This window comes from Echiichthys vipera (genome assembly GCF_963691815.1).
Source record: "Echiichthys vipera genome assembly, chromosome: 18".
NCBI classification, from domain to species: Eukaryota; Metazoa; Chordata; class Actinopteri; order Perciformes; family Trachinidae; genus Echiichthys; species Echiichthys vipera.
The window spans coordinates 14,738,741-14,763,577 of NC_139843.1; the positions used below are offsets into that span (position 1 = coordinate 14,738,741).

The 24,837-nt window shown below is 39.1% G+C and overlaps 1 protein-coding gene across 1 annotated transcript; it reads left to right on the plus strand.

Annotated features, from left to right (window-relative positions):
* wdr90 (WD repeat domain 90) lies at positions 1 to 23,135 on the plus strand (the record flags this gene model as incomplete). Its single annotated transcript, XM_083933394.1, has 43 exons — positions 1 to 13; positions 137 to 228; positions 1,075 to 1,251; positions 1,800 to 1,938; positions 2,404 to 2,574; positions 3,244 to 3,370; positions 4,509 to 4,576; positions 4,988 to 5,100; positions 5,249 to 5,485; positions 5,637 to 5,699; positions 5,797 to 5,865; positions 6,032 to 6,142; positions 6,709 to 6,854; positions 6,982 to 7,039; positions 7,345 to 7,463; positions 7,905 to 8,066; positions 8,192 to 8,322; positions 8,438 to 8,554; positions 9,259 to 9,494; positions 9,711 to 9,847; positions 10,656 to 10,786; positions 11,015 to 11,145; positions 11,241 to 11,402; positions 11,639 to 11,767; positions 11,855 to 11,988; positions 12,092 to 12,132; positions 12,220 to 12,345; positions 13,755 to 13,919; positions 14,024 to 14,106; positions 14,195 to 14,297; positions 14,727 to 14,848; positions 15,554 to 15,710; positions 15,845 to 16,035; positions 16,155 to 16,323; positions 16,549 to 16,672; positions 17,300 to 17,468; positions 18,940 to 19,062; positions 19,249 to 19,417; positions 20,070 to 20,200; positions 20,865 to 21,008; positions 22,299 to 22,415; positions 22,552 to 22,636; positions 22,758 to 23,135. The coding sequence occupies 43 exons, from the start codon at positions 1 to 3 to the stop codon at positions 22,913 to 22,915; spliced, it is 5,550 nt and encodes a 1,849-aa protein (XP_083789520.1). The 3' UTR covers positions 22,916 to 23,135.
* Positions 23,136 to 24,837: the final 1,702 nt, after the last annotated feature.

A 24,837-nucleotide genomic window follows, 5' to 3' on the forward strand; every position in this document is an offset into this window, starting at 1 on the left:
ATGGCCTCCAAAGGTAAAATAAACTTTTATGTTTTTTTAGATAAAGCCGCTCGGTATAAATAAGAAATGAGCCTTAGCTTGAAACGACATAATGTTGTTATAATTAACTGTCACTGAAAACTGTCTTGTCTTGCAGGTTGGCAGCATCCTTACGTCAACATATTCAAACATGTCAGAGTTGAAGACTGGAAAAGGTCGACTAAAGAGGGGGATGTGTCAACATTCACGGTACCTTTGCTACACACTAATGGTCTCAATAAATACATGTATAAATACAGGAATAAATATATTAATGCAGAAATAAATGCATGAATTAACGGGGCCTTCTACCTTATTAACATATGGACACAGAAATGCATAAATAAATAAATGTAGGTGAACAAAAATTTAGAAAAATATTATTTTTGCATTAATTTATTATTTTATTAATTTATACATTTATTCATGCATTCACTTTTTTATTGTTGCATTTATTTATGTATTTTTTCCTGTATTTGTTTATGCATTTATTAAGACTTAAGTCGTGTTTCTTCTGAACATAATTCTTAAACCGATTAATTGTTTTTCAAAATAGTTGGTGATTAATTTAATAGTTGTCAACTAATCGCTTATATATTTAATCATTCAGTTCTACTAACGTTATACTTGTAATATTTAGTATAAGCCTTATTTCACCTGTATCTTTTGAATAGTAAACAACACAGTCGGCTTGAATCGTAGCTGTAAAGGTTTGTAGGTTTGTCTTAGGGAAGCTGTGCATGAATTTCATATAAGCTTCAAAGGACTACAATAGTATGGAGGCCCATTTCATTAAAATTAATAATAGTGATTGAGGAAAAAAATTGAAACTTTTAAAAACAATCCTGCAGTATATATATATATATTTCATCTGTGCTGCATTTGTCAGCTTATTATATCGACACAGTGATATTTTGACTAAAAAAACAGCTTTTGTCACCCAACTTTAAAACATTCACAGTGTTTGATTTTGTATGGCGCATCACTTGCTTTTAACAAAAACTGTTCAGGCCAAAGTTAGTTTACTTTGTGTCCACTTTCCATGAAATCCTCCAGGACAAGAGACTGAAGTGTTCAGTTTTCAGGATCAGGGGTCCTGTTCCTGCCAACAGCTACATCCTGGTGCCCAAAAACAGCAACCAGTCTCTGGGGCTGACAGGTCGCTACTTCTATCTTCTCTTCAGGCCCACTCCTGGCAAATACTTTGTGGTCCACCTGGATGTTTCTGTGGAGGTATCTGACCTGATTTCATTTGATAATCCTGGTCATGTGTATGTGTGATGAAAACAAGTATATTTATGTATGCTTCAAACTAAACGATCTACCATTTTAAGTCCTTTAATTTTTGTATATGCATGACAGCCATGGGAATGGAGTTTATTTGAAATCATCAACACTTATCCACAGCTGCTTCTTCAATGTGTTGGCATTTCAATCTAATAGAAATTCTGAAGCTGGAGATAGTGCTCAGCTCAACATGTTCAAATTTTGTGAACAAAACATTAAACTTCTTCTCTTTGGAACTTTGGGGTTTCTCTGTTTTAGTTCATGCAGGTAAATCCAGTTGGTTTTGCTCAGATTCAAAGCATGTCAAACTGTATCGTGTGATCACCTCAGGCAGTGGGATATGTGCACTGTAGATGTTGGCATTTTAGAAGTGTTCAAAATAAAAGCCCAGTTACTTACATGTTTGGGAAATACTCAACCTTTATTTACTATGAATGCCTCAATGGTGTATATGAATTTTCTTTCCCTCTCTATCTGTGTGCTGTGATGTGTAGGAGGGCCAGGTGGTCCGTCTCTCTTTTTCCAACATGTTCAAAGAGTTCAAGTCCACAGCTACCTGGCTTCAGTTTCCTTTCCTGTGTGGAGCTGCAAAGGATTCAGTCTATGAAAGCACGGCCAAATCTGCAAGACATGGTAAAGTACATATACATGCGCGCAGGGTTTCCCCCAGAAAATCTGTTAAAAGCTAGGGATGTAAAGTGTACATGCACTACACTTCTACATTCATGTTACAGCTAAATAAGTAACTTAATACTCTCCGTCACTCTCCCTGTGTGAAACAACCACACAGACAGAGAGAGAACAGTTCAGCCGCGCAGGCAGCCTCACATTGCGCTCACAAATATAGTATTGAGTTATTCCTTAGTTTAAAGTTAGTTTTTTTTTTGTCCCCATGCTTATACCTGGTGGGAAGTCAATTGAGGCATGGCGGGTTGCTCGGCATGTAATATACTGGTGGAGACCCTGCACATGCCACTATACTTATGTAGATATGAGCCATTGTTCATATGCAGTTGTTTTGATAGCTTGTTGCACATTTGTGTATAATGTAACTTATCTCAATACAGTACCGGCAGTATTTATGTTTATGTGGTCCAGGTTTGGTGGGTCCAGCTCCCCTTTCAGTGCGTTGGACCTGTTTGATGCTGGATCTGCAGTGCACACTCTCCGTCTATCTCAACCGATGCTACAGGGAACTAAAGAGCATTAAGCTTTGTGCCAACATGGCAGTGAAAAACATGTTTACCAGCGACCTGCTGCTAGATCCAGGTGAGGTTCAGTTGATATAGATACAAACAGTTTTATGTATGGATATGTACACTAATCTATATAACAATGGTGGTTTTCTACTAGTTTGAGTTGACGTCATGGGAATGAGAAGTGAAAGGCCAACTGTTCTTTAAAGGGAACTTTAATAAAGAGAAATGATCAAAAGTGTATTTCAGTGAAAAATATGACTTTATTATTGAGACATTAAGCAGCCTGTCAATCTTAAACGCATTACTCATTCAAACCACATAGTTAAGATTATTGTGAGAGCACTTCAAACCCAAAGTCTTCTAAACAATGGGCGGAGCATGAGTGCAAAAGGGCATATGCCTAGGGGAGCTCACCGCAGGTAATTGGGGATCGGGATCAGCACAGTTTTTTTTACTGTGTAGCCATTCAAATGTTTTGTCCTATTGTTATTATTCGAATAATAATAATAATATTATTATATATTATTATAAGAATAAACAGTCTTACAAGCAAGAAGACATCTGTATTGAGATCACGCATCCAGACTAGTTTTACCCAGTCTAGTCTGTGGCTTTTAGTAGCACCACAATATACATATCATTCCATATCAGACTGCATCCTCCATTTCTGCACGACAAAGTGCATGTATGACATTTAATTTACTCATCTCATCTACTCCTACAATCGCTCTTTCAACAGGAGTTTCCTTCAGTGAAGCCAAGTTGATGGGTCTGGCTTCTTCTCAGGGAACAGGTGCTATGCCCAGAGACATGTCATATCCTGTGCCAAAGGGAGGCTCCTGGCATGACCTCTATGATTATATCAGGTACGTTAGCCTCACCTGGGAACAGAATGTACATCATTGAAATTGTACTAAAAGCAAAATCTACTCTGAAGTACTATTTTGTCAATACTGGGCCCATAAAGTTTGGTAGTGTTTTATTGTTTTTTCCCCATTTTGGTGACTCGTGAAACACCAGTAACTTAATGTCACAGCATGATTGATGATTGTATCACTGTACCTTTAACAGAAATTAAGAGAGAGATTTATTTTGATATAACAGAGAAATTACCAGCAGTTCAGATTTTTTGCTCAGAACACCAGTGGTATCAGTTTGTATTTTTCATTAAGGCCAGATGTGACAGGCAAAAACATTGTCTTTTTTCATGCACTGGTCAATTTTTGCGATATTTGGCTGTTTTGTTTCCATAACACATTTTAATTCTAGTGGAAAGAAGACATCTAAAATATACATTTAGGTGTTTATTTTACTACACTTTGTCCATCTGCGTTTGTAGATTTCTCCTAATGGTATACTGTAGGTGCAGGATGCTAAGAGTTTGATTAGTGGTTTCCATCAAAACTATGGTCCAGTTGTATCCCTATTTATATTCTGAAGATTTTGACTGAGGAACAGAGATTTGTTCATGTATTATTCACGAAAACATGGCAAACCTTTTTTTTTTGTCATGGCTCTGTTGACAGTGTTTTTTATCGATGAAAAGAGATATCCAAAACTCCCTCTGTAAAACCTTTCACTCTATTATGTCAACAAACAAGAATTTGAACCTGGCTTTATCCGATGTTCAGACCGTTTCTGGTTCCCGTACAGACCAAGTACGGAGCGTGCACTGGTAGATAGAGAGGTGCCAGTTCGCCTCTTGGGCGCTGGGGTGCCCTTGAGCAAGGCACTTAAACCCTCGTGGGCAGCCCCCTCGCTCTGACATTTCTCCATTAATGCATGTGTATTGGGTAATGTGTGAGATAACAACAGTGAACCAAATTAATTTCGCTTTTCTTGTCTTAATGTTAGTAATCAACTGGGGAAGTTTAATCTAATTATCTAATTCATCTATTACCGTAGTTGATTTTTTACCCTATTCACTTGTAGTGTTTTGCCTTAACAACAGCTTTTCTCACAATGCGCTGTTATGTAGTCCCTCATCTTGTCCTACCCCAACAGGTTTCCCTCAGAGGGAACAAAGTTACCCTTTGACTCCATTCAAAAAGGCAATCCAAGGCCCGAGGCTAGTAAGTCATGAAATATCACTCATCATTCTCACCATACAGTACTTAAAGCTTTTTACTTGTCCTGTATGTCATGACTCTTTATGACTTTTTTTTCTCCTTAAAATTGTGTAAAAAGAAAATATAAAAAGTAGTTTTTTACACTTGATATTACAAGAAATTCAAATTAATTAAATTTTCTGTTTATTTGTTCTGCATCAGAAACAAATGATATATATATATATATGCATTTCTCCCTCCCTCTCTCCATTTGCTGTCTGTCCTATCTAATAAAAGGCTTGAAAATTGTCAAAAAATAAACTTTAAAAAAAATAAAGAGCAATTGGTGCTTAAAAATGTTGGATCAGAGCACATTTTCTCTCATGGGAATGTCGATCTGTAGATGACTCACTTTCATATTCCTTTCTCTTCCAGGTTGTGTCTCTAACCAGAGAAGCCCGATTAGAGAGGAGCCTCGCTGTGTCAGCCTCAGCAAACCAGTTCAGGACCGTGTGTCCCTCATCCAGCAGATCACCTCTCCAAAATCAGTACGACTTAAGTGGCTGTTCAATAAAGTGCCTTTGATTTCAATCAGCTTGAATTTTGGTCTTTAAAAATGTGACAGGTGGTTGAGGGCAGTTTTTTTAGGAGAATTTTCCTTTCCTTTTTCTCATTTATCTGCTTCTGTCTTGGCAGCTCCCGAGGAATCGAACCCCCTTGGTGACCAACATACCGGAGATTGGTGTCGTTTCCAGTCACTGGAACAATGACTGGCTTTGCAGTAATGGTGACTGGCATCAGCAGGAGTTGGCATGCCCCAGTTCACAACAGTTCACACCCAGGCCTCCCTGGGATGCCGATGACGGTGGAGTCCATGTGCACGTTCATCCTGAGGACGGCTACAGCAAGCATGGGGAGGAAAGTGAAGAAGAGGTAAAGCTTTGTGTTGACAAGATTGTACATTCAGCCGCACTTTAAAACATAAGAAAAGCCATTATATCCCACATTGTTCTCCTTTTTTGTACATCATGTTCAGTACTTCATGATACCTTTTGTTTTGAAACACTGTTGATCTTCTTCCCAGTTTGTTTGCACTCCAGTCCCACATCCTGTCCATCTATCATCTTCCAAAGAAACCAGACAGCAGGTGAGAGATAATGACAGTAGACCAGCTGCTAGGACATTATTTGTTGTAGACCTCATTATTAATCGTTGCCTTTTACCTTTTCTGCTCTCCTTATTAGAAGCTTCTTCCAGACCCAATTCTCAGGCTCAATCGAATCATTGGCTTCGGGGGAGCCACCACTAAATGTGTAAGGTCATGTGGAGTTAAACCCTTATCATACTGGTTTCACATACCCTTATCATACTGGTTTCACATACACTGGTTTCACATACTGTGATTTTGAAAGTCACAAATAAAATGCATTAAATCAAAGACTGACGGAGGTCTAACAGCTGTACTTTATTGCACTGTAGGCCCTGTGGAGCAAATCGGGTGATGCAGTGGTGTATCCGTGTCACGCAGTTATCGTCTCTATGAAGATATCGTCCAGCCAGCAGAGATTCTTCATTGGCCACACTGATAAGGTAAATAAGCTGCGATGTGTAGTGCTAGAACCTATTAACAGTGCAGAGCAGAATCTGGACGGAATTCAACAGACCTACAACTAATCACAGCAATGAAATGGTGTGGTTTGGGGCGGTGCTTGGTCCATTTTAAATCATGAAAACCACTGTGGTTGGGTCACAAACATTCTCAAATTACAGCTCAATAGTACACTAAGATGTGTTTTGAAAACATTTGATTCGAGAAATAGGCCATAGTACTAGTTTGACAGTTTGATCTGAATTTTTATTAAACCCGCCCCACATGAGATAAACGGCTGTTATTGGTCCGTCAGATTGCAAGCTCCTAAAAATCTGTCTGAATACAATAAGGGCCAGATGTACCTGCCAGAGCAAATGAAACATGAGCTTGGCAGATCTGGTTGCCAGGCTAGTGCAGTAGGATGGTACAGCTGATTATCCCAGATAAGGTACTTTGGTGATCCTGTCCTTCTATTGCAGTTGGATTCTGTAAAGAGTGAGAATTTTCCAGCGTGTTCGTTACAGAAATTTAATTTGCAACATCTGCCCATGTGTTTTGTCTGTAGGTATCTGCACTGTCTTTTAATGGCAACACAACACTGCTTGCTTCAGCACAAACTGGCAACCACAGTGTAGTTCGAGTGTGGAACTACCACAAAGGAAACTGTCTGGCCATGTTTAGGGTTCATGCTCATTCCTTAACCTCTCTCAGGTAACAAATCACGCACACACAGCCATCTTAAGATAAGAAAAACCTTTATACAATGAGGTCTTTGATAATGTTTAACAATGCTCATACACACTAATTTCCTATTTTTTATTCCCTCTCCTCTTCAAAGCTTCTCATATGGCGGTGGTATTCTCTGTGGAGTGGGTAAAGACAGCCACAGTAAAACAGTAAGTGCCATAAATGCAATTTCCCTTCACAAAAATTCAAGGGCTTAGTTTTCCTCTCAGGTAATGAATTTCATAGACATGCACTCATCCACACACAGCTATTATAATTGTGTATAAAGGTAAGCTGCACCCTGAGAGCCATGGCCATCATTCAATCCAGATGAAAAGGTGCAACACCTTGTATCATTATCATTATGAAACGGATATCATTTGAAAAAACATGCTATAAATTGCATTGAGTTCATGACTCAGCAAAGCTGTGAGGTGACTGTCTGTGTCTGCCATCCTAATTCAACCTTTCATAGATGGTGGTGGTGTGGAACACTCTGAACGTGTGTAAAGGTGGAGAGGTGACCATCTTAGCCAAAGCACACACAGATGTGGACATCCACACCATGAAGGTTGCATTCTTTGATGATACAAGGTACCCTCCCTTCTCTGTGTTTGTGTTTTTGGTTGTGTATTTGATTTTCTTTTTCAGCCAGCTGTGCATTTAGCATATTTGGAAACAGTTTTGTTTTGTGTCCAGCCACCTGTTGACTTGATGGGGGTAAATGTTGATAACTCTGCGCATCTGCTCTGTTTTATCTGATAATGTCGACAGCCAATGATCCACACATTCCACATGTGCTGTGTCATGTTAGGAAAGAGGTTAATCTAGGACAGAAGTTTATTTTCATACACAATCCTTGAAAGAGGTGTTCTGTTAATTCTGCAGATGTGTCATGACAGATTTCCATCCAGAGTGGGAGAGGTGAAAAGGTTCTCGCTACAGGGGGCAGGAAAGAAATAAGACTAATGCTGACTTGCCAGTTAATTAGAACTCTTAAGAACGTGAGTTAATATGTGAGTCTGCTGTCTTCAGGATGGTGTCATGTGGTCATGACAATATTCGACTCTGGCGAGTGAGGAACGGGACGCTGCGCTCCTGTCCAGTCAACCTGGGTGAATACCACTCAATGGACTTCACTGATGTGGCCTTTGAGGAGGGAAACCTTTCCAACCAGCAACTCGATGATCGAACACTGTGAGTGACCAAACCAGTCACTGAAACACGAGTTTACGTAACATTGGAAGATGCCAAATCCAAATCCACTGTAAGTGCATAATTATTAAAAGATTACTATTTTCTATCTGATTGTCTTCCCATAGGTTTGCCAGCAGTCGTAGTGGCTATATCTTTGAGATCGACTACAGCAGAGTTGTTATTAGAAATGTCAGGAGGCTGTTGCCTGCACAGAAGCAGCATGCAGACCGCAGAGAGAAAATTACTTTTAACACAGGTATGTTATTTAGTAGTTTTAAAGCATGTGTTGGGTAGAGGGGGAAAAAAGAGCCTTTGAAGATGTGTGCGTGTGTGTCTGTGTGTGTCTGCGTTTGTGTGTGTGTGTCCCCTAGGTCCAGCCATTGCCGTCAACAGTATCAGTGTGTCGTCATCATTTTGTGCCACGGGTTCTGAAGATGGATTCCTGCGGCTCTGGCCCCTTGATTTTTCTGCCGTCTTCCTGGAGGCTGGTAGGCACAGCAGGCTGTGACATAATATTAACCTGCAAACAGCAGTCCACAGCTTCCACTCCACAGGCAGTGATATTATTTTTAATTTATGTATGTTTAGATTGTAATTTTCTAGTTTGCAGGGAGTAGTGTTTTTTCAAGGTTGTTTGTCGTAAGTGACAGCACCAATTAACTCAAGTTTAAAAACAGCCAGCAAACTGGAATTTCGCATTTTCACACCATGTTTCAATTTCACCATTTATCACAATTAACAGAGTAAGCCCGGATATCTCACACGTCACTAGCTGGCATGACATTTCCACAGCTTTCTTCCACACAATCTTGCATAAACATAATTTATGCTTTCTTTTACCTATGCACAGGGCTGCAATGTTATGAAACCTTAATCATACAAAGCTATAAACATACTTTATGTTTTAAACATCATTTTATAATGTGATAATTACTGAAGAGGACACACAGTATTGTATCCAGTCACTCCTTTGGGCTCTGCTGCACATGATTTTTGCTATATTTGGCAGTACCAGCCAGGTTGTATAAAATAATAGTAAAGCTAAATGAAACACATCTGACATTTTCTTTTTGGCTATCGTCCCGTTTGTGTATTGACATTTATATCCATCAGTATGTGTACTCTCACGTCCTCACACAGATCAAACAATCTATTCTGAGAATAACTCAAGACATGTGTCATTGTTTTTCAGAGCATGAGGGACCTGTGAGCCTGGTGTCAGTCTCATCAGACAGCCTTCAGGTCCTGGCAGCCACCTCTACTGGTAACCTGGGTTTCCTTGATGTGAGCAGCCGTGGTTACAACACACTGATGAGGTCACATACAGACACTGTGCTCGGCTTCAGTGTGGATGGCATCCGTCGGCATCTCACAACCGCTTCTTCAGATGGCACAGTGCGCATTTGGAATATGGATTCCTTGCATCAGGTAAATCAATACCAAAATTACATGTTTTCAGCATTTTTAAAACGTATTTAGATTGTTGGGAGTTGTACTCATTCAAGTAACTTTAATTAAAGCTGGGGGAGGCTATTTATATTTGGCGTTGTTGGACCAGAGGCCAAAGCCATTGTAGTATAAATTGACACTGCCTCCATTACCATTGGTTTACTGTTTAACTGAATGTCTGTCTCCTGTTCTTAGTTGTATGATTTTGTATCAGAGGACAGCCCCTGTTTAGTGGCCTTCCATCCCAGCGAGCAGATCTTCTCTTGTGGCTTCAACTCCGGCATTGTCAGAGTCTTTGATATCTCCAGTGCCAAGCTGCTGGCTGAACACAAGTATGTCTAAACTAACACGGAAGCCCTAGCTCAAACGGTGACTATATGTCTTTATTTTAGATCCCAAAAGCTTGTGTGGCCATAATTTACCATTTGCTTAATTATGATATGTCAAGGTGTGTCAAAGTACTGGAAAATACAGCTAGATACAATACCAAAATATGCCTTCACAAGACTTTCTGCTTTTGTGCTCTTGTTTTCCTGTATGTTTTTTTTGTATAAACAATGGAGATCAAAATTAGAGAACAAAGTATTAAAACTTGATGTATTCTGAAATACTGTTATTTTTTTATTGTTCAGAATTTGATAGAATATCCACAATGGCTTTACCACTGCTGTACTGGCATGTTTTTAAATAACCAACGCACTTCCACAAGAACCTTTATTTTGTTAAAAACAGTGAACAGTAACTATTGTATTGGTTTCTTAGACATTACTTTTCCGCCATTGTTGAATTTTAGCGTTGTCATGTCATGGTTTGGGGGATGTTTTCTGCTGTAGGATTAGGGCCTGTTGTACAGTTACAGGGCAGGGTGAATGCAAATGTCCTATTCATTTTTTTAATCCTATCGCCCTAAGAAACCATTGTTTAAATCTTCTCTTCTGACACAGTGGTTACTGTTCTCTAATTTTGCTCACTGTTTTTTTTTTTTGTCGAAGTGCCTTGGTTACTCAAAAACATGCTAGTAAAGTAGTATAGTGGTATAGCCACATCTGATATTCTATCAAATTCTGAACAAATAATTAAGTAATAATACTTTGTTCTCTAATTCTAGTATATTAATATGTACATGTATTTATATTCTAGGCAGCACAGAGGTGAAGTGGTTGGTCTTGCCTTCTCTCCGGATGGGGAGTTCATGTACAGTGCTGACTCTCAGGGCTCTCTAGTACTTTACAACGCCTCTGAGGAAGACCACAATGTGATCAGAGTTGTGTGTACGTATACACATGCACAAGCAATGCACAAAAACACCTCAAGTTGATTTAAATACATTTTATCTTGCACTTTTTAGAAATGTGAATTTTAAGGTAATGCATATACTTTCTGATATGTAGTGTTTTCGTTGTAGAGTATTGTTATTGTGAATTTGTCAATAGTTAGCATATCAGGCAGCCATGTTCAGCATCAGTGTTGTTTAATTTGCACTGTATCTGATTGGCTAGGTAATGTGGTGGCCCGAGGAACTGAGCATGCTCCAGACGCCCTTGCAGTGAGCAGTGACAGCCGCTGTCTGGCTTTTATCGGTCCCTCAGAATACATTGTCACCATCGCTAATTCACAGTCTTTGGATGAGGTATCTTGCACACTGTCACCTTTCATGTCATGCTGTTCTAAGTTCTGACTGTGGGTATTTATGTGTCCACATTGACCTGTTCCATCTGTGTCTAGTTGCTTCGTGTAGATGTGAGTATTTTGGATGTACAAAGCCCCCGTCTTGATTCTGCACTGAGGGTCCGCTTCTCTCCAGCTTCCACTGAACACTTGTTGGTCGCCACATCTGCTAACAAGATTATCTGGATTAGCACAAAGACAGGCCGTCTGCTGCGAGAGGTAATACTGCTCAGCTTAAACACCATGTCAAGTACTAAAAGTCAGTAAATGACTGGATGAGGATTCGAGAAAAAAACGTAAAATGATCTGTGTCAAGTGTCAGAACTGTGGAAAATATGTATGTAAATAGAAACAGAAGAAAGACTTTTGGTATGTACAGGTTGTCTCTACACAATAATTTTTTTTATAACCCTATGGTAGACTGTTTGTTTCTGACTGGATCTCTGTCTTGATAGGTGTCTAAGGTCCACAAACACCAGTGCTCGTCCCTGGCTGTGAGTGAGGACAGTCGATTCCTCCTGACAGCGGGACACAATGCTGTGAAAGTGTGGGATTATAACATGCAGCTCGATATTAACTCACAGGTAGTCAACAATTAGATACTTTCTATCTTAAAATGGTTGTGCAGTTATGTGGTAAAACATTGCGTTCACCATGTTTCTCTGTACTAGATGTTCATAGGCCACAGTCAGCCCATCCACCAGGTGAGCTTCACCCCTGATCAATTGGGCGTAGTCTCAGTGGGAGACGCCATATTCCTCTGGGACTTCCTGGCACATCCCGTTGACTCTTTGACTGACAGCCGGTAATAATTCCTGTTGCATGTTTGAATCTTGTTATTAATGTTTGTGTTACACCTTGTAAGTTTTATTGGTTAAATGTCAGATACACTCTGTCCTCACTCACAGTTCACCCCTGAGATTAAGCTCCATCTCAGCTTCTAAACCAGGTAATTTAATTTCTATTCACGCTACTATAATATAACATAAGGCTGATTAAAATTACAAATAAATTGTTGGACTGTTTCATGTAACAGGTCAACCAGACGCTGAAGTGAGTGGAGTTCGGTTGTCAAATGGGATACCTCGACAGACAGCGCCCCTCCCCTCCTCTCCGCCACCAGGACTGGACATCAGCGCCCTGGACCCAATTGACCAGGAGGGTGAGTTCTCAGTTTTAAAATTACCCACCAGCATATCCTATCTATTGTTAACTCTATAATCAGCTGACAAAACACACACATTTGTAGCTGACTTCTTACTCAATTCTGACCAATTGCAAGAAAAATAAAAATAAGATGTGCAATGTCTTGATGAGTTGAGTAAATTTGAACCTAAATGCATCAGGAAACTTGAAATCTTAAATTTGCAGTGAGTTTGCCGTTATAAGTGTTGGTAACCTTGCCTCAAAATTGCACAAACTGCTCTTTATGTGTGTTTGTGCTTCTAAAATTATTTTTTTTGTTTCAAATACTAATATGCACTGTGACTGTTCAGTTGTAATTGACATTTATGAAGATTTACAAATATCTCTCCCTCTGTAGTTCCTTTGATACGTGATTGACTTGTCCATACATTCGTTAGATACTCGTTAGAGTATCAAAAGAGTTGTAGTTTTGAGGACTGCAAGAAAGAGAGATGCATTTCTAACTCACATTCTTGCTCCCCCACCATTCTTTCAATATAAATTATCGCACTCCAGCTGGAAACCAACTTACCATTCAGTTTGATTATTATCCAACTGAAAGAGGAAAAACTTGCTCCACAGGATGTTTATTGAATTTTTGTTAACACGGTCTTGTTGATTTCAGAAATCAGACTCAGTCAGAAATGATTTAATTTATTTCATTTGCACAAGGAGTATTCCTGGTGTTTGGAGTTCTTTCTTTTTTTCTTTTAACAATGTGTAGCATTATTACCTACTGTATGTATGAATAATTAACAAGAAGAAATAATAATTTGTCTAACTGAAGTTAAAAATGCCTTTTGTCAGATGTTATTCGCCAAGAGGTTTACTGACCATCAACATACTGGCGGAGTTAACATGGTTAGTCAGGCCAAAAGAAAATAATTGGACTACATGGGACTTGTTAATGGCCAGAAGCCTCTATTTAAAATGGAGAGACACAATGATTACTGGTTTAATAACAAATATCTTAGCTCAGGAATAAATGCCCATACCTAAAGCCTCCGCTGGCGATACCTGTGGCTTGAGGTATCATGTTTTCGGGTTGTCTGTGTAGATCTTCTGTGCTGCCAGATTTAACATGTGTGAGGTTTCCACATTTTGCTTAAAAATACACTTAATACCTTTTATTCCTTCAAAGTCTTCACTAAATACTATCTTATGTAAGCCTGGACAGTTTGGATGTAAGCCAACTTGACTGGTTGGCGGAGGCATACAACTGCAAGTTTGAAGTTTTTAATAGTTGCTTGGGAACACCAAGATTCAAGCACAACATATTAATGGATTTGTTGCTATGGCCATAACAGAGGTTTTTAATGAACGCAGAGACTTGATTACATTTTTTGCACCCTCAGTCATATTTTCACTCCTGTTTCCCTGCTGTAGCTTTCGGGTCCTTGTCTATTTGTGATGACACCTCGACCATTCCAACCAATACAGGCCCGGCCGCTGGTCCAGGTCCTTCCTTTGACCCTAGACCAGCTGTCTCTTTCCTCAAAGTCACAGAGCTGGTCAACACATCTCCGCTGAATACAAGTCATATGGATGCTGGTAAGTGTCCCACTGCATTGTCCTGCATTAACAGGGAACTGCCATTCCTTGTTTGTTTCTCCTTTTATGGCAGAATTTAATTTTGATTCTCTTTTGTCATTCAGTTGAGTTGAAAGGGAACAAGCCAGTACGTCCCGATTGTTACAGGCACTTCATCCCACGTTTCAAGACCTCCGTTGTTGATCAGGTATATAGTACTTTGTATAATGATTAATTGTAGTTACTGTTTGTATTAGTTTGTTTGGTACGCCGTCTTCATGTTTTCTCTGATCCAGGCCGCTGTGGCTCCCCAATCAGGCGAAGAGGGCATAAAAATGAAAGCAGTGATAGGCTACAACGGCAATGGGCGTGGCAACATGGTCTGGAGCCCTGACCAAGGTAATTATAATATACTGAAAGTAAAAGTTAAACCAAAAACTGTGTGGAAATATTATTTGTGAAGTCTTAAAATCTAAGATATTGCCTGGTATACCAGTATCTATGTATACAGAAACATTCTTCAAGTCACAAGTTGTGGCCACCTGATAATACATGGATCTCTAGATTTTTTTTGACAGCTTGTTTTCAGTGTTGACTCTCATTCTAATCAAGGTTAAGGTGTGAACTATAGCTTCAACATTGGACAAATAAAATTAAACTACAGCTACAAACTCTGAATTCTGACTAAAGCATCATTTAAACTCGAAACAAAAATTAAATGAAATACACAAAATGATTTGCCTCTCATGTCCGATGTTAATTAAAGCAAATCAGGATTCTTTTTTTGTTTATTGTTTTGCCATATCTAGCAATCAATTTCTTTTGCAGGTCTGTTTGCATACTCGTGTGGCTGTGTGGTGGTGGTGGAGTACCTTCATACAGGAAGTCAGAGACACTTGCAGGGCCACAGTGAGGAGATCTCTTGTCTTGCAGTCACAAGTGATGCAAAGGTACTTTTTACTTCAGTTATATAACTGATTTAAAACACAGAATGTGGGACATTGATGGGGACAGTGATGACAAAGAGCTTTTGTCGCTGTGTACTCAGATCTTTTGAGTCTTCCTGCAGGTATAATTTTAAAGGCCCCATATTGTGCTAATTTTCATGTTCATACTTAACACACTTTATTTTCTCGTAATAGCCATGTATTACCCCTCTGTCTCTGTTGCAGCACCTGCCTTTGTAAGCCCCTCTCCTGTAAAGGCCCAACCTGCTCTGATTGGTCTTTGCTGGAAACTGTAGTCTATGTTCACCATGGGCTGGTCACTTTTCCATGTCAATTGACTAGCGTACGTAATTGTACTGCCTTGCTGTTCAGTGCTGGGTTCAGCACTTGTCATGGGGTATTAGTCTTCTCTTAGAACAGAAGTTGCCTCTGAAAACACTTCCAATGTGTCCAATCAGTATGACAATCCACAAAAAAGGATTTTAAATGAACCAAAAAAAATGCTGCTTTATCAAAATATTAAAGCAGTTGATTACATTTAATTAGTGTCTTTTTTCTTATCAAGTCTAAGTCTTATAAAAAGCTATTGGATCGGATGCCTGTGACTTCACAATCTTGCATCCCACAGTCCAGGATTATGAAGCTCATGTTCAACATGCATCCTGTTATTTACTAAGGTGCTGTGTGTCTGTGTTACTTCCTGTACAGACTGTGGCATCAGCAGCTGGTGGCAGTAATGGTAGCAGGAGCCTCATCTGCATTTGGGACGTCCTGAATGGAACTTGTCGTAACACCATCTCCTACCACAGGGGAGCGGTGCAGAGTCTCGTTTTCTCCAGGGATGGACGCTTCTTTCTTTCTATTGGTCAGTAAGATAAGAATAGCATTGCATCTGTTAATAGTAATTACAGAAATAGTAAAAAGTAAAAAAACAGAAATCTCTCTCGCTATAAACGATTCTGCTACTACTGACCACTGATTCATGCTTACGTATGGTAGGAGACTTCTCTGAGCCAGAGATGACTCTATGGAGCAGTAAGACCTTCCAGATGTTGTCCAGTGTGAGTGTGTCAGGACCGATCCATGACGCAGCCTTCAGCCCCTCAGCAGCCACCCAGCTGGCCTGCGTAGGCAGCCAAGGGGTTTACTTCTGCCTCATCCACACACATGGCTTGGATGTAGACCTGAAGGTAAATGAACACAGAAAACATTTAATCCACTTATCCCCTGATCCACTGTGTTGGCTAACTACTTTTTTACTACTGTATTTGCTTTGCTACATACATTAACCACTCCGTCACACTTGTAGGTCCAGAGCCTGAAAGCACCCGCAGAGGTGGGGGACGTGGAGCTGACAGCTCTGTGCTACCACAGGGACTCCTTTCTGTTCACCGCCACCAATCGAGGACACGTTTGCGTCTGGGACGTAAGCACACAACGCTGCTTCATGACGTGGGAAGCCGATGAGGGAGAGATTGGTAAAAACGGACCCTATGTATATTCTAACCATTTATTCGTATTACAATATGTTAAGCTAAATACACTCTTAATGGTTGTTACAGAAAAAATAAACAGAAGCATTATTCTTTTCCTAGTTACTTGTATTAAGTTGATGCTTCTTATTTCACTTGGTGAAACGGAAAACAGCTAAAAAACAATTCTAAAAATTCTGATACGATTGATGGTTTCTTGGTATACTGTAGGAGTGCTGCTGTGTCAAGGGAACCGTCTGTTGACAGGCAGCAACACCCGCTGGTTGCGACTGTGGGGGGTAGAAGCTGTACAAGGTGTGAAGCCTCAGGAAAATGTCTGCAATGGGGAAGAAAGGTCTGTAGCTCATTCTCTTATGATTCTTCCTGTCTTATGCAGGCAAGAGTGTCTTTTCTTTCATTTTATTGATCTCATGAAGAATTCATTATCTTATGTGATGAATGCAGTCATGCCATCCTGAGTCAGTTTGCCCAGAGGAACATATTTCTGATGTTTCATCTCTGTTTCTCTCTATCAAACTCTTGCCAAAGTCAATGAGGAGAAAAGAGAAAAATCTTTTCCATTTCCATTCCAACTTTTCTTCTCTCTATGAAGAAATACTTTCCTGTTCTGATCAAACTGATGCTATTGCGTCATCTAAGCTAACCTCTTTAGGAGCCGCCATGGTTGTTTTGAATGAGCGGTCGCCTCTCGTGTCATCATCACCCCCTCCCCCTAAACTGCCAGAAGCTTCTCACAGGATGCTGATTGGCCAGATGACTTCTAGCTGAAACACAAGGGCATTACTTGGAGCCTGACAAGATGGGTTTTTCGTATGACATGTGAACGCGATTCTCACATGATCTTGTGTTGTTCTGTGTATTGTGTGAAACAGATAAAGATTTAGACTATGGATCTATGTCATACTCAATTGATCATGTCTAGATTTAATAACAGGTTTATTGTTTTTGGTCTGTCCTTCAGGACCACGGTTGTGTTGGAGCAGGAGATAATGCTGGATGGGACAACGGTCAGTGCAGCATTTGATACCACAATGGACATGGGCATCGTTGGCACCATGGCGGGAACCCTCTGGTACATCAACTGGTCAGACAACAGCAGTATCCGGCTGGTCAGCGGGCACAAGACCAAGGTAACAGTGGGAGCTCTGGGAAATGAAAAATGGTCAAAATTATCATTTGTCCTACACACAAGCCAGCAAGACTAATGACACTCCCATCAGCCTTAGCTGTACTTAGCGTTTAATGCTAATTAGCTCTAAGTTTGCATACTATTAGTAGATTAGACTCATTTGTCGTCTTTGGACAAAGATTTCTTTAGTTAATTCGTCATTTTTTATGTTTTCTTATTTCTGAAAAACTTATTTCCTAGAAACTTATGAGCACATCACAGGTAAACACAAGTGGTGCTTTTGCATGTGTATTCTTGCTCAGTTTTACAGATTTGTCAATAAATCTGATAATCGATTATAAGACAAAACTTTTCAAGTTGACAGACTCATCAGCACGTTAGCATGCTAAACTATGATGGTGAATATGGTAAACATCGGCAAGCATTGTCATTGTGTGCATGTTAGCATTTAGCTCAAAGCACCACTTTCTCAATTTGGTTACTAGATAATGGCCTAAACAATTTGAGTACTAAATAGTGTATATGAAGGTTAATGTTATAGCCACCACTGTAATACACTGTGAAACACCACTGAAACTGGTCACATTCAAACTTAAACCAAACAGAGACAACATTAACTGCTTTTCCTGCTAATGTAAAAGTTCAGTTGTCTGCAGTCACAATCTGTATTTACAGTATGACCTGCCAATCACGCAACAAAGGGATCCCCAAGGAAGAGGAATATTTCATATTTCATAGTTTAGAGCTGTTCGGGGCAGAGTTTTTATACCAGGAAATAAGGATAATAAAGTAAGGTAAAGGAACAGCAGGGAAGCAATTAACAGTTATCGGTGATGTTTCAATGAACCAATGGCAAGGCCACCAGCATAATTAACACCTATTTAATTCGAAATTTGCAATTTTGAATTTCCAGTTGTTTTATATCAGAAGGACGAAAATAACTCTTTGGGGGACTGAAAACATTTGATCATGAGGATAATTTAATAATCTCAGGTGTAATGAGTATGTTTTTTTTCCTAGACTGTGGATAGCCCTGCTTGAGATATAGAGACTTTGAAAATGATTATCAACTTCTTCTTATAAAAATAACTTTAATGTTTTTTGCTTTTTACATTGTTTTTTGTGATTATATTTATGTATTTGTATTAAGTGGGAAAATTACTTGTATATACAAAATGAGGGGTCATTAAACTATTTCTATTTTATTTATTTAGTTTTTACCCAAGCAAAGGTTTGGTTTTATTCTTTTCAAATCATTATAACTTGTTTCTGATGTTGTTTAATTGAAAAAAGCATCGGGTAAACAAGTCTTTACCCAAAAAAAAAGGAACCATAGAGTGTTTAGCAACAGCACATAAAAGGCCACGAATGGGACTTCTGATGAATCTCTGTGCTAGGGTTGTGCTGCTAATATAAACATACTGATCCAGGTTTGACATTCATTTTCTGTGTGTGCTCCTCTGTGCTTTCAGGTGAACGACGTGGTATTTAGCTCTGACGAGAGTCATTTTGCCACCTGCAGCGAGGACGGCAGCGTGAGGGTGTGGTCGGCTACCAGCAACGAACTGGTGGTGCAGTTCCAGGTGCTCAATCAGGTGAGAAAATACAGAAATAATACAGAAATAAAAAGGTGGGTCGGATCCAGTATAAAAAATAAAACACTTGATTCACTTTTACACTAATTGGTCTCACTCTCCTCGTGTTTCAACTCCATAGCAAATTAAAATATTGTGGTGAAACGAGAACGTTGATGACCCCTGCTGTTTTTTTCTGCGGGTCAGGCCTGTGGCTGTGTATCCTGGAGCCCTTCTGGCAGTAAGGAGAGCGCATGTGTGGCTGCAGGATACAGCGATGGGACTCTGAGGATCTTCCGGCTTTCGTCCTCAGAGATGGAGATGAAGCTACATCCCCATCAAGTGGCTGTCACTGCAATCCAGTACTCTGCTAATGGTGCGAGATTTTCTGTGTTTACAATGATCATGCTGCTTACTTTTCAGGAGTTACTTCATAATGAAATGGTATAACTGTATTTCTGGGCCACCTCACTTTGCTCCAGTCTTCCTTGTCTCTGTCTACTTCTTTTAGGGATTTTTTTCATGCCTTTTAACACCCTCCAGAGAGGAGCCAAGAACTTGTTTGATCCAACAGGCCACTGTTATAGAGGTTAAATACTAATGCAACGATGTATGCAATATCAAATAGGGCACGGCGATAGAAATCAAATATCACAATGTTTTTGAGCAAATACCTCTGTCGATATTGCAGTGATATTTTAGGATTGATTGGTACTATTGATGCTCTCATTAATTATTTACACAATGAGATAAACGTACATTAACATACAACATAGGTCTTATTACAATCTCCAAAATCTAAGACGATATCTACTCTCATATCACAATTTTCGATATATTATCATAATATTGCCCAGCACTGTGGTTAAAGGACAGGTCAAAGCAGATGTGTGTAGTCAGGAGACCTTCTCTTCAAATTCAAAGACCCTTGATCAAATCTATGGGCTGCCAGTAAGTTTCACATTATATTAAAGCTGCTATGTTTCATCCAGTTTGTCTCTAGAACTTTATTTTTTGCCCCCCTCCAGGTCACGTGATCCTTTCAGCAGAGAAGAATGGTCTGGTAGCTGTCAGCAGCCCCGTGAATGGAGTGACGATGCGTGTCATCAGGGACCACAAAGGAGCGTCGATTACCACCATCCAGTGTGTGAATGAACAGGTCAGCTCACTGAATCAGATCAAGGAGTGAAGCTTTAACAACATGGAAACACGATAAAAACAGTGAGAGAGGTTAGAATAGCCCCTGATGAGCAGCATTTACAGTGAATACAGGTATATTAAGACAGACGGTATGAGAAAAATAATGTGTTTTTTGAACATTAACCCATGTGAACATGTTCTAGTAGAAACCCAAAATACGTAATATAAGTAAGAACCTGAAAATAAGCATATTTCCCCTTTTTTTAAAAACACATGCAATCTATTTCAAATGTTTATTGATAAACTGAAAACTTTAATGTAATAGGCATAATATCAAGACAATTGCAGCATGATTGTCCATTGTCAGAGGCGTTGAATACATTTCAGTCTGTCTTTATTCCTAAGTATAAGGGTTTATATAAGAATGTATTCAGTTTAGAAATTATCTTTTCAAATTGCTTCAAATGCACTTTCAAATGAAGCAGCACTTAACATCTGCAGTGTAAGTGCTTTTGACAGGTACAAAGAATTCTTTGACATTTACTTCCAGTGGCTCTCCGCAGATACAGTGTACAAGGTTATGGATCTTAAGTGAAGCTCTGAAATACTTTTGGTTCTTTTGACATCTTATGGCATTTTTCCCCTGGTACTTATCTGAAGCTGTTTTATCTTCTAACTCTCAGTGTAAGAATTTCGGACTGGAAGGAAACGAGATGTGGTTGGCTGCCAGTGCAGACAGACGTGTCAGTGTGTGGGCTGCCGATTGGTCGAAGGACAAGTGCGATCTACTTGACTGGTTGACATTTCCTGCTCCGGCCTATTCTGGGGTATGCCTGCATTTTAAGTAGTAGTACATGGTAATGAATAGAAATGTCACTCCAGATGTTTAGCCATATACTACTCAGGACATTTTTTGAATCAAATCAGTCAAAACACTTTTCATACATTTGCAATGTAGCACAAAGTGCTTCACACAGTACAGAAACCCCCACCCTTCATACACAAAACAGAAAAAAATACACATGCTTACATACAGTGCAGACGTACACACATATTCATAACAGCATTAATTAAAACCGGAAAAAGGAAATGCTATCCTTAATGTAATCAGTTTACAGTGTGGAAACAGTAAAGGCTAAATAGAAATAAAAGTAAAAAACATAAGTAAGTAAATGGGAAGAGAAAAACAGAAACAAACTAAATCAATCAATTAAAAGCCAGACTAAAAAGGTAAAATACAAAAAAATAAATTGAAAGCATAAAAAAAAATCTTCAGGAAGGCTGTTCCAGAGCCGTGGACCATAGCAATAAAAAGGTGACTTTAGGAACAATTAAAGGGCCACTACCAGAAGACCTGAGGGTTCCAGATGGTTCATATGCTGAAATCAAATCTGATAAAGGACCAAGACCATGAAAAGCTTTATAAACCAATAAAACAAGCTTATAATCAGTTCTGAAGCAGACAGTAGCCAGGCCAGGGATTTAGTATAATATGTGCTCTCTATCTGGGCCTAGTCAATAAATATCCAGCTTTGTTTTAGTTGTTTCTGGGCTATATTCTTATTTGGGGAGACCAAAAGAGCATTAGCAAAGTCATTCCTGCATGTAATAAAGTAGTGCATTAATGTATCTGTATTGGCTTGAGAGAGAAACGATTGCACTCAAAGATAGCTCCTAGGTTCTTCACTTGTTGACGGGGGGGTTAATGCCAGTGCTTTCAAATTTGCGTGAGTTTGTCTTTCTGAGCTTCAGCACCAAAATGAATCAAAGTTGAGCTGAAGAAAATGATTCTTGATATCTAAAATGCCGTTAAAAAGGGCATCTATGGGCTCCGAATCATCAGGATAAGAATTTGAAGTCTTTCTAAAATGTTTCTAGGTTTTTCACAGGATTCATTTGAAATGAACATTTTAATTTGGCGTCTATGCGCAGGAAAATTACTTCAGCACTCACCACGTGTTTGCATATAATACATGCCTTGAGCCTATTTAGTCTAAATGTGTTTTTTTTTTTGTTTTTTTTTTACATTTTTCAGCATAAGTTGCACCCTGTTTTTGAAATCTCTTTTAAAAAATTAAGCTAAATCCTAATATTATTGTAAACCTTTTGTGATATAGGATGACAGTCCACCTCCCAGTCTGGCTGCCTTCTGCCCTGCAGACCCCGGCCTTGTGGTCTACACCGGCTATGGAGTAGAGAAAGAACTGTCCTTCTATAGCCTGGCTAAAAAACAGGTACCGCACCTCTTTATTCTTCTCTCCTCTCCAACAGTTTTTTTTCCTGTACCTGTACAGGGTAGATGTTGATGGCAGAATATCCACAAATATGTTTTCTTTCATATGTCTTTTTTGTTTTTTTATTTTATAACAGATAGTAAAAAAGATTGCCCTTCCTGATTGGGCCACATGCTTTAGCCTCTCCTGTAAGAGTGAGCTCATAGCTGTGGGATCAAAAGGTAATCTCCTACCTTGTTTTTTATGATGCGTCTTCATATGGTTCCAGTAAAGAAAGTAGATTTCAGTAGTGTACATTTGGAGCATAATAAATCACTCACTGTTTGTTCAATCTCTTATCAGACCGAGTGTTGAAGTTGATTAAGTCGACCAGCGGCAGGTTCCAGGACTTCCTGCAGCACAGTGACTCACTACAGACGTGTCGCTTCTCTCCCTCTGGGACGCTTCTTTTCACTGTAGCTTATAATGAGATCCAGCTGTGGGAGGTGCAGGGCCTCTGAGGGCCTCACGTCTGTTTTTGAACTGCAAACCTCGTAGGTTTATCCCCTTTCACATGTGTCTAGTTTAAGTTGTTACTTTATTGTCATTTTATTGTTCCATATTTATGTTTTTTTATCAGTTTTGAGGGTTATAGAAACAATTTGTGAAGAAGCTTTCCATATTGGATTTTTTTTCATGTGTATGGTTTTAAAATACATTTATTGAAGGGATAATTTTGCACGTCCAGCCACTTATAATGTTTTACTATTTATTTTAGGTTTTCTTACTGTGAGTTAGGATGTGTGTGAATACTGAGGAGTGATTAACAGTTGCTGTCATGCCCACTATTTCATTGGTAAATAAAATCATTGTTTGTGTGCTTCTGGTGGCAGCAATGCAAAATAACAATCTGTATAAATAACAATGTAAGATGACTCCAACAATGCACAAACACACAACATAAGGAGAGACTGTTACAGCCAAAGACTTTTGTATTTTTAATCGTCTTTCCACCAGAATGATGGAGGACAGACACACTATTGAGAACATTTTATATTAATCTTCTCAAGTTTCCATTTTTGTTAACAGTCACTGACAAAGGTTCCTTTCCGTCACAAGGACTTAAGGTTTCCCGGATTGAATGACATTCAGTGACACTGCAGATGCCACCTCCTTTACTGCTCTGGTTAAAGTAAATACCAAAAAAAAATGAATGTAATACAAAACCTGCTGGAAGTAGAAAATAAGATTGCCACACAGGCTTATTAAATCGTGGCAAAGAGAGGGCAATTATTGAACATTACGGACATTTGAACTGAAATGTGAGCAAAGCTGGCTAACAAACACTGATACACAGTAGCTGTCTTTGTTGAGAGCTTAAATTATCCTCTCTTTCTTCTCATATGGAGATTGATGTATAATACAAATAACTCCTTGTGATCTTCCTGTGTAATGGACTTAACAACAAAACCCTAATTTTTGACAATCTGTTGCTTTTCCTAAAGCAGAAGTGGACGTCTGGATGAGGAAAGGTGTTGAAAATAACCCCAGTCATTTCAGACTAATTTCTCAAAGATGTCACTTCCCGAACAATAGTTTGAACATAAACTGATAGTTTCAACAAGCCATGACCCTTCCAAGAGGTATATTTTAAGACTTCAGGCAAAAAGGACCATCATTTTGATAATTAAACGGCATATGTCATGTACGTGATAATGCTAGTGGTGTTATAGGTAGTGATAGACCGAATAATTGGGCCAATTAATGCCACTAGGATGATTAACAAAAATGTCTGCAGACACAAGCCTACAACCAGCTAAACCAGCCTCCAGGACTTTAAAAACTATTGTTTGGGCATCTCCACACCACACTCCTACTCCCAACGAGTAAAACAATCAGATTTGTCATTTGGGATGTTTGTGGGACAATAATCAAGTGTGAAGCTTTTCACAGAATATATGTATTTCAAATTACGTTTGTCATGTTTTCAAAGCTATGCTGAGTTAAGGCTTACAACTAAACATACTAACAGAGACAATGCAGACATTCACTGTTAATTGAATGCCCATTAATGTTATGCAATAGTGCATCTCATTCATTATTGAATTGTATGTTGTCTGATGCAAAACCAAACATAACCGCATTGGTATATATTGGCTATCGACCACCCTGCTTTACAATATCGGCATCTGCCATTAAAAAACCTATATCGGTGGACCACTATCAGAGATCGGTCGGTAAGAACAATCGCTACACTTATTAATGAAAAGGTTTATTAACATTTACTGAGATATTAGACTCCCTGGAAATAAGAGCCATCTATAAATATGTCTTTCTTTTGTAAAGAGCTGATTTTTTACTTATAGACATGACTAGAAATAATCTTAATGGTTTGTATTAGAATTAAGCTGTGTACTGTTATTTGATTTATATTGAAAGCTAC